This window comes from Genypterus blacodes, unplaced genomic scaffold, assembly GCF_046128005.1.
Source record: "Genypterus blacodes isolate CSIRO-AG114 ecotype Tasmania unplaced genomic scaffold, CSIRO-AGI_Gbla_v1 ptg000059l_1, whole genome shotgun sequence".
Classification (NCBI taxonomy): Eukaryota; Metazoa; Chordata; class Actinopteri; order Ophidiiformes; family Ophidiidae; genus Genypterus; species Genypterus blacodes.
The window spans coordinates 1,836,107-1,846,180 of NW_027466871.1; the positions used below are offsets into that span (position 1 = coordinate 1,836,107).

Here is a 10,074-nt window from a genome sequence, read left to right on the forward strand (position 1 = left end):
AGTTTATCCATACTTTCAAAAGGAATCTTTACGTTCCAAATGTAAAGAACTCGAGCACAGGGACATGAAACACAAACTCATTTCAAGAGGTAACGATTATGAGTTCCCAAAGAGCAACCAGGTCGTGGAAAGGTCACTCCATTTTGACTTCTAATCTTAATATCACGAGATGAAAAAACTCTGCCTGTGTTTTTTTTGCACCGAACTAGAATGGAAACTATTGGAGACGTAACAAGAATCTGTGATATTTGGACCAATGACAGCCAGGCGAGGCATCAGAGGGAGGAAAGAGGAAATACCATATTGGAGAAGTGTACTGCACACAGTGTTCTAGGACAGTAGTATACCGGGGGTCCTCTGTCTACGTGCACCTTGGGCTGAATATTGACTTTTGTCTCCTCACAGCAAGTCTGATTTTTCCCAAAGTGGCTGTGAGCTGAAGGACAGAAACACTGGCACCAGATTATCCCTCATTACATGCACACTATACTCGGATTTCTTGCCCGTACGCAAAATCAAAGGCAAACGTGCAGAGTAAGCCAAGCACCGTCAATTCAAATCTGATTATGGTGTTTACAGTGTGCTTGAAATTATTGATTTATTGCCTCAATCGGAGGAAGTTTGGCCGTGCATGTAAAAGGATTTTTGGAGCGTGCCACGTCTGTCCACAGCTAAACACTTCTCTGTTCCATTGTCCCACACACAGTCGGTGACCCCGAGTTAAAGTATCTCTTAGGATTCCAAACACCAGTCTGACTGAGGTGTGGTCTGCTCAAACATGAACATTAGGCACCTTATTTACTCACAAAATAGTAACATGCAAACCTCCTTGTAGAAAACATAAAATTCATCTTTATATCCTCCATTTATAAGCGATGAGTGCGCAGACAGAGCAAGCTGAGGGAAATGTGAGAAAGGAAGAGGGGGGGAGAGAGGAAAATAAAAATAATGCACGTGTGAGGCAGGTCCTGACAGTCAAAGACACAAGTGTTGGGACAGGGACAAGTATGTGAACTCCCAAAAGGTCTCTGGGTCCAACATAAAAAAAAAAAGAAAGGAAAATGTTGCAAGCTACTTCTGATTATGAGTCTTCATGTGTCTTCAGTGTCTTTTGTCTCAGTACATGTGCTTTTGACTGCAGACGTGAAGATTTCCATCATTCTATTCTCGAGGTGAGGGTGGGAGAGCGCGAAGGACAGAAGGGAGAGACGGACAAGAGGGGAGAGACGACTGAGGGAACGCGAGAAGCAGCAGTCGCAAACAACAGTAGCAGCAGCAGCAGCAACAGCAATAGCAGCAGCGATGTAGTAACACACTCACAACCAACTGTAGAGCCAGGAACGCACAACTGGCATACACACACACACACACACGGAGATGCTAAAAGAATATGAAGGTTCTCAATGAAACTCACACTGACCCAAACACATTCTTTCAGGTGGTTTCCTTCCTTCTCCATCTTGAAGGCAAGTCTTCCAATTTGACTCCCTGCTGTGTGATTTCACCTAGAATTGAATTTGGATCCCTTAAGCTGCATTAGGCAAGAAGAAGATATGAGAAGTTTTGATGAACTTATTTATTTCCCCCAACACAGTGGCAGGAAGGGGAGAGGGGGGGGGGGTGTTTACTGTCACTGCAGCGGTGTTGAGGTACTTGGGAGTATTTCCAGTTTTGTAATCTTCCTCCATTGAATCTCAGAGTAATGTAGTTTTTATTCCACTAGCGTGATGTCTAGATGGCTGTACTCACACGGGATGATACAGGATTTGTTTTTTTCCTTTAAAGATGAGATTTAATACGTAACGAACTCACTCCCTTGTACCTGCTCGAACATTCCCTCGTCTTCCTAGAGAGCTTTAGGCTCTAGGGTTGGGGGGTTGACCTGATGTTGTTGACCTGATGTTGTGGGCTCTGTAAAGCCCTTTCAGACTCTGTATGTGATATTGGGCTATACAAATAAAATTGGATTAGGTCCGACTAATGTCATCATTAAACTTGCATGTCAATTCAACTCTGGGCAGTTTTAAAACTTTTCCTAATCTCCTGTCTTTAAATGGTCACAGTCTATGACCACAGTTTACATCTATGATCTTTCCTGGACTTTTCCATTGCAGAACAAGTGATGATGGTATTTCCTTAAGTACCGTGTTACGTGCGTCAGGTGTATCTTCTTTTCATACTTTAGAGAATTCTTGCATAGTGCAGCTTAAATGGAACTTGTGGGATGGAATTGAAACATTTTCCATGAATACCCATCAGACATTTCAGGCTTTTTGAAAAGAGAATCCGCAGTATTCCACTAATGCTGTGCTAATATGGACAGGGCCAAATATGTAAAAGGGGAACATCCTGGAATCTCAAAAGTCATACAATGCAGAAGCCGAGTGCATACACACACACACACACACACGCACGCACACAGACGGAGAGAGAGAGCGAGAGAGAGAGAGAGAGAGGACTGCACTAGCACACTGCCAAACATAGGCTCCACTTCAGTCTCCACTTTAAAGGGCTCGGTGGACTCTGCATCATTTTAAACACACCTTTTCTGCACACGGGTAGGAAGGTAGAATGGCGGGCAGACAGCTGGTAAACACTGTTTAAGAGAGTGGGGGGGTGGGGGTGAGGTGGGGGGGAGAGGGGGGGCACTGGCATCCAATGCAAATGAGGCAGAAAGAGAGACAGAGAAAAGCGCAACAGCAGAGGAGAAGGCAACAATGAGCAGAGAAAAGGCTAGATTTCCAAAAAGGTTTTTACAAAAAGGACCCTCCCATAGCCCTTGACTTCGACCGCTGACAGCTTCGTTAAAACCCGATCACTGTGCTGGCAGATGCAGACAGGAATCGTCACTTTTGTGTCGTCTCGTTTTTGTGGCTTTATAAAGGTGAAGACGGAGAGCCGAGCCTTGTTTCTTGTTTTTTTTTTGTGTTTTCATCATTGTCGTGCCGGTGGACGTGAGTTCGGTGTGGCTGTTGGCAGAAAGCACTGTGCACGTCGAAGTGAGCAGTTCTGAGGAAAACCGGTGGAGGAGGAAGAGGAGGAGGAGGAGGAGGAGGGAGAGATGGAGTCAGGAAACAGGAAGTGTTAGGTACTCGGAGGTCAGGACAGAGCAGGAAAGAGAAGAACGTGCCGATGTAACCCAGCTGCTAGACGGACAATTGGATATGTTAGCTTTTTGTTTTTGGAGTTTCTATCCCTCGACCACGTTATTCTCAGACACAGCTTTGTTCTTCGAGTGTCCGCGTACGTGCTCTTACACATTCAGTCTCCAAGAATCTTGTAGAAACGGTTTCGTCCGCCCAGCAGCTGGTTACACGGCAGCCTTCTGTCCCAGTAGGCTTGAGTGTACACAGACGTGAAGGAGTACAAGGTGATTCTCTTACTAAGTCTCACTGTGCCTGTGGGGTAAGCAGACAGGGATGTCATAGGCTGGGTACAAGTATTTCTTGCGGTTTCAAAAAAAGGAAGGACATAAGCTTATAATACTTTTTTTTTTGCTCCCGACTGCTTGAACAACTCTGGAGCCAAGTTCAGTCAGTCAGTCCATTCATGAAAAAAAAAAAGGAAAAAAAAGAAAAGAAAAACAACAACACATCATTATCACATATGTAGATCATCATTTTCCCTCTTCTCTTGTACAACAAAAAGATAGTGCAACTTTTTAGATAACTTTTCTTTTGTGTGTTTGTTTTTGAATGTCGAGTCGAGTCATTCTCCGCCTTGTTTTGCTTCCTTGTGAACCTTGGCACTAAGATTTTGGATTTGTTGGATTTGTGAGTCTCGTGTTTGTTGTGTTCTTTAGTCATTGATTCTCAGTTCTCGCTCGTGCACAGAACCCGGTCCAAAAAGAAAGGAGAAAAAAAAAAAGGAAAAGACACGTCCTCGAGCCCTGGGACAGGGGCGTCCCGGTGGCCAAAATGTCGATCTGTGCTAGCAGTGCTTTTTCTCATATTAAAGAAAACAAAACAAAAAAAACTCTCCACGCAGTGCATACGTCTCGCCCCAGCAGTGCTAGCGATTGGATTTACAAAAGTCAGAACAAAAGAAGAAGAAGAAATTAAATGGTTGGTTCCTATTTCCTTGTTTTGTTTTTGTCGCTAAGGTTGATATTTGTTTGTGCATGGGAGTGTGGGGAGAGAGCGAGAGAGAGAGACAGAGAGAGAGGAGAGAGAGAGAGAGAGCACTCCTTCCAAGTGATCAGAGATGCTGAAGAGGAGAGACACAGTACTCAGTCTAATGTGGGTGGCATCGGCCTCACCCCGACCCTTTCTTCACACCAGGTCCTCTGGTTGGCCGTCCTTGGCCTTGGCAGGTACTATTGTGCTTTCTGATTGGCTCTGCTGCTGGATCGTCCTGCCTCCCGGCCCCCCCGCCCTCTGGTTATTGCTGTGCTGGTGTAGAAAGAACGCTGAGCCGGGGTAATGGCCCATCACCTCGCTATACGCTGGCGGGGGGCCCTCCATGCGCCCATGGCTACTGGAGTTTGCCGCACTGATGCCGGAGTTACTGCTGGGTGGCCTCGGACCACCTCCACCTAGTCCTCCCCCTGCTCCTCCCCCCGCCATACCCCCGCCTCCCCCCATGTCAATCAAGTCACTGTCATAGATGGTCCTGTTGGGCGGGGCCCTCACTGATTCTCGGTTTAGCTCCATCTGCTGCTCGGGGTCACGGAGCTGAAGGGTGCAGGGTCCCTGGTAAGGGGGAGGCTCCTCGCCGTCTGACAGCGAGATGGTAGGCGGAAGGTCAATCTGGTGCTGCAGGTAGGGATAGGTGGGCTGGAAGCGGCTGAAGCGGTCACGCTGCATGAAGGAGGGAGCTGTGAAGCGATCCCGGGCCTGGGGAGCATATAACACCTGGAGAGAGAGACAGGGACAGAGGGGGAGAGATGAGAGAGATGAGGAGAAAAGACAAAGTTGAAGGAAGGGAAAGGAGGAAGAACGGTGAGAGGGAAAAGGATGGAAGGTGAGAGGAAAGAAGGAGCAGAAAGGGAAAAGAGATTCAGGATGGTTAGAAACTAATCATTAACAAATTCAATCATGAACATTATTAATATCTGTTTCAACTTCTTTTGCACTATCAACAGTTCATCAGGGCACAGCCTTGTACAAGGAATGTTTTAAGGGTGAATTCATTAATGATCATTCATTGGTCTTCTGGACCTATGAGGTTGTTCCCTGCGTCTCGCTGCTATGAGCTCCTGCACCCCTGAGAGGAGAGGCAGCTATAGAGAATGAATTCACAGACTTAATCTTTCAAAAACCTACCTCTGGACTTACTGCATTAACAACATTGACCACAGCGTAGCACCTTTGATATAATTGTGCCATCCTGGTGGAATGTGTGTGTGTGTGTGTGTGTGTGTGTGTGTGTGTGTGTGTGTGTGTGTGTGTGTGTGTGTGTGTGTGTGTGTGTGTGCGTTGTAAGACACCTACTGCAGTTTTTGTCTTTAATAAGGTTGTTAAAAAATTGGGAAACAAGATGTTATGTATATATTCATAACTGGAAGTATATGAAAATTGTTGACCGTGTCTGTGTGTGTGTGTGTGTGTGTGTGTGTGTGTGTGTGTGTGTGTGTGTGTGTGTGTGTGTGTGTGTGTGTGTGTGTGTGTGTGTGGACCGTAATAAAAAAAAAATATAAAAAACAAACAACAGAACAAAATGATTTTGCAGAGGGAAATGACATCATGTGTATAGACTTTGTACAAGGATTCAGACCGAGGCAGAGGCATCGTCACAAATCCACCTTATCTTAAAGACTATCTCTCTCTACAGATAACTGCAGGATTCATTTCTTACTGTCTCACATTTCTCGTCGTTTCAACGCATTTCTAATGCAGTGAGTCATTATCACAGGGAGCCCTTTTCAATTAGTGACTGTGGCTCTAATAGACGACCCCCACTGAGCAGCCAGTCTGGATGGAGGGAACAACAGACTGGAAACTGGAGGGATAGAGGATCAGGGCAATTGAAATTGAGTGAGAGAATGAGAGAAAGAAAGAGAGAGAGAAAGAAAGAAAGAAAGAGAAAGGGAGAGAAAGAGAGAGAGTAGAGGAACAGAAAGGATTAAAAAGAAAGGCTACTGAGATAAGGAGAGAGAATTAGAAGAAAGCGCCCCAGGGATGAAGAGACGGAGAGAAAGAGGAAATGAGAGAGAGGGAGAGCTTGAAAGATAAAGACAGAAAAAGACAGAGAGGAAGAGAGAGCTGCAGACATGGAGGGGGGAGGGTGTGTGTGGCAGATAGAGGGGTGCAGAGCACAGCGGAGCAGGGCAGCTCTCAGACGGCTGTCTAGACAGTGTCAGGGGAGGTGTTGCTGATTAATGACGCACCAAAAACCACACACACACACACACACACACACACACACACACACACACACATACACCTTTCCCTGCATCTATCAGCCACCCACACTCATTCGCTGCGTCTCCCTCTGTTTGTCTCTCTATGGCCTTTTTTCCTTTTTTTTTCCCAGGGTGCTTTAATGCTGCCACTGTTCCTCTTAGCCGTCTTCATCCTGCGTCTCCCTCCACCTGCATTCCTTCCTGTCTGTCTCTCACTTTTCACTGCACGTGCGTCTCTTTCTTCTCTATTGTTTTTGTTCATTTTTCCAGGCAGACTTTTTAAATTAAATGTGTGTGTGAACGGGCCTTTAGTGAAGTGAAGTAGTGCCTTTGCAGCAGAATTTTCATACCGGCTTGTCCGTCCCCTCATACACCTTTTCCCTGCTCCTTCATCTGAGACGCCATTAACCAAACATACAAGGAGCTGCAGCTGGCAAACTGCTGTATACGACACAACGTACCCAGTGAACACTTTATAAGCTAGAACTCCTGGATGATCGAATGTTTGCAGGGAACCCAAAATGTAAACATCAGGATCTTAGTACATTGAGTGAGGGCTACAGAAAGAAGTTAATTTGAGAATAACCTTGTGCTAGAGAGACATGATTGAATTAGTGTGACTGGTCTTACCTCTGAGGCACCTTGTCGTGAGCCACTGTCCGATGGCCACAGACATCCATCCTAGAGAGAGAGAGAGAGAGAGAGAGAGAGAGAGAATATGATTTTTATATCCATGTGACGTTGTAACTAAGCTAATATTTTCATAGTATTAAAGTAATAACAGATTCCACTTGTATGACTCAACCTACTAACTAATGTTTTCTATCCGTTATTAATAAAGTTTCAATGCTAATGAAATCATCAATCGTTCTGCTTTAATATTTAGTTTGCTCTGACTTTTGATGTGCAATTCTAAATGGACCATTAAGGTTTTCTTCTCAGTAAGGGCTTGACAGTAAGAAAAGAGGAAACAACTTAACGAGGATACAAAAGATGAAACATCAATGATGAGAAAAGCCTGATGGGCTCCAAACACAAATTCAGCCGTTTTTAAGAACAAGGACAACAAAAGGCAGACAGCTCTGGGATTAAAAATAAGCAGGATAAAAACCTACAACAAACACTCAGCTAATGGTACTTTTTCTTTGTCTGCATTTGACTTCAGGACATTCAGCACAGTCGCCAAAATTAAGGAAAAAGGCGACATGAAGAGCAACAAACATGGATTTTTTCCTGGTTATTTATGTGTGTGTGTTTGGAGCAAAGGCCATTGGCGCTTCTTCCAAATAACACTTCGTCTACCACCAGGCATTGCTGGCCTGTTGCTCTCCAATGGAACATTTATGAGAATTCTGTTTTATTTACGTATCTTTTTTGAGTCTGTCAGAAAGAAAGAGACCAGAGGAGAGTTGCTAGAATTTAAATCATCTGTAACAGGCCAAACCAAGGTGATGCTATTGTCTCTGTTTACACATGCTGAAGGCAAAAGCAGAAGCGTTCCTGGACATCTGAGCATTTGTTCTACTAGTATGGGGGCACATGAATGTCTATGAAGCAGTACAAAAAAGTTAAAGCTACATATTTGAATCATTAGTTATTTCTTTGTCAGTTTGCTTCAAGAGTCAGAGACCCTTCATAACGGCCTTGAGACGCACATCATGTATGTCCTGATTTAATAAAGGCTTGTGAAAGTGAACACGAGGCTGTTCCTGCGTAAGACGCCACCATATCCTCTTCCAACTGACAAAACACTGTCAAATTATAGAAATGTACTGGTGAAAGACTGCTGGTTGACATTATGGAAGCGATATGTCATAAATACAGCATCTAAACTGACGGCTGATCATTAGCCGTGTGCTATACTCTCTGTTGGTGCTGTCATAAAGTTAATCTCCTGCTTTGACTTGCTGCTGGCTAAAAAAAACGTGATTTGATGATTCTACTCTTCTCTGCTGCTAAACAGACTGACAACCTGTAGCATCCAGCAGTCTCTCAGAAAGTGATGTGATGGCTTCCACAGAGAAGGATCTTGTTGCACAAACAGCACCTGGAACTTTTCCTCAATTTCCCTCTCTGTAGTAGCTCAAAAGCTGTGCTGGATGATTTATAAAACATCTGTCCTACTAATTAAAAATACATTAAAACGGTTTTGCGTGCGAATGAATCGACTTCATCTCAGTCATCATCTCACTCTACAGCAATTCCATTAGATCTTTGCAATTACATATCCAGCCGAATCTGAACCCAACCCCTTATTGCACATGTTGACAGTGTATCAATGCTAAATATGCCTCATTCTTAAATTTAGACATAATATATTGTATTTGAGCCTTGAGCCATGTCCTTCCAGCAACTTTAAATCAAAATGTTATCTCCTTGGCCGAGGTTACAAAGACATAAACCCTCTCAGTCTCTTCCAATTTGTCCTGTCCCTGATCAACCTTTCCTTTAGATTTGTAAAGTGACATTTTGACAAGTTGGCATCTGTCAGACACAGCCCAACTAGCATAAGTAACATCATCACTAACATGTCAAAGATGTATTTCTACAGCTTTTTCCCCTCCAGTCCATTTCAGGATTCAGTCCCTGTGGACCTGATTAAGATTGAGCCCGTAAGTGGAGAAACTATAAGGAGAAATTAAACTTTGATTTTAGGCAGCTGGCCAGAATTAATGTCTGAGTGGGTTACGTTCGGCTTTCTTTTCAATTGAAAGAGAAGCGATATGCAAATGTCTGAGTGTGTGTGTTGGTCCCTATGCTCTGACATGTGAGTATGGGGGCAGAGAGGCAGCTGTCTAGACAGCGCTGTAGTGAATTAAACATCAAGGCCTGGCACAGTCTGGCTCTGAAGAAACCAATTCAACAAGTTCACCTGACAGACTGAAGCAAAGCTGTTAACGCACTGAAACTGGGACAGAGACTCTCTGACTGGGATAAAAGGGTTAATTTAACCCAGCGGAGCTTTACTGGAAACAAACTGCTTCAAAAATAAAGAAGCATTCTGAAGCCATTACCACACACACACACACACACACACACACACACACACACACACACACACACACACACACACACACACGCGCACACACGCACACACACACACACACACACACACTACCAGTTTAGTCCTACATGTTGCTGCCAAAGCATTGATACAAGCAAATACAAAGAATCTATCCTCCTCATATACATTTACACAATCACACACACACACAGGACATGTTACTGACCTGCTGCAGGGCATGGTCGTGCCTGCGGGCCTGGCTCTGCCTCGTTATGAACGACCAGGTGGAGAGCTTGTAGTGGTTGAGCAGGCAGATGATCACCACCACCATCACTGTCATCACCACGATGATGATGACAATCTGAACAAACTCCAGTTCAGCTGCAGAAAGAGAGAGAGAAGAGGATTCACATCAAAACACTGAGACCGTCCGCAGAGGCATCACACACAGCTTGAGGTAACGGCACAGACATTTTATTGGCAAAGGGATTCCATCAGAAAGGGGCGCAGTGAGGCAAATAATGATATGAGAGGAAATGATGGGTAGATGGAAAACTCTGTAGCCACAAAGTAGAAGCAAAAAGAAGAGGAAAATAATTATTAAGTAGATCAAATGTAAGAAAGTATTAAGTTGCGTCTGCGGACAGGCACTGTACACACAAACTTAGATCACTTTAAGTATTTCAAGAGTTAAAAGACTTTGGGGGACTCCCTGTTTCCTTGATTG

At 44.4% G+C, this 10,074-nt stretch overlaps 1 protein-coding gene across 1 annotated transcript; it reads right to left on the reverse strand.

Annotated features, from left to right (window-relative positions):
• Window positions 1-206: 206 nt before the first annotated feature.
• On the reverse strand, window positions 207-9,723 carry ldlrad4b (low density lipoprotein receptor class A domain containing 4b). The gene is made up of 3 exons (XM_076153821.1): window positions 9,574-9,723; window positions 6,974-7,024; window positions 207-4,853 (listed from the first exon to the last, which is right to left on the reverse strand). Exons 1-3 carry the CDS (start codon window positions 9,685-9,687, stop codon window positions 4,272-4,274), a joined length of 747 nt encoding a protein of 248 aa, XP_076009936.1. The 5' UTR covers window positions 9,688-9,723; the 3' UTR covers window positions 207-4,271.
• Window positions 9,724-10,074: the final 351 nt, after the last annotated feature.

Bases quoted from the DNA above. Each gene is read 5' to 3' on its own strand.
- ldlrad4b (XM_076153821.1), bottom strand. From the start codon at position 9,687: ATGACAGTGATGGTGGTGGTGATCATCTGCCTGCTCAACCACTACAAG. The intron at 7,025-9,573 runs GTCAGTAACATG...CTCTCTCTCTAG, and splicing joins ACGACCATGCCCTGCAGCAG to GATGGATGTCTGTGGCCATC. The intron at 4,854-6,973 runs GTAAGACCAGTC...CTCTCTCTCCAG, and splicing joins CACGACAAGGTGCCTCAGAG to GTGTTATATGCTCCCCAGGC.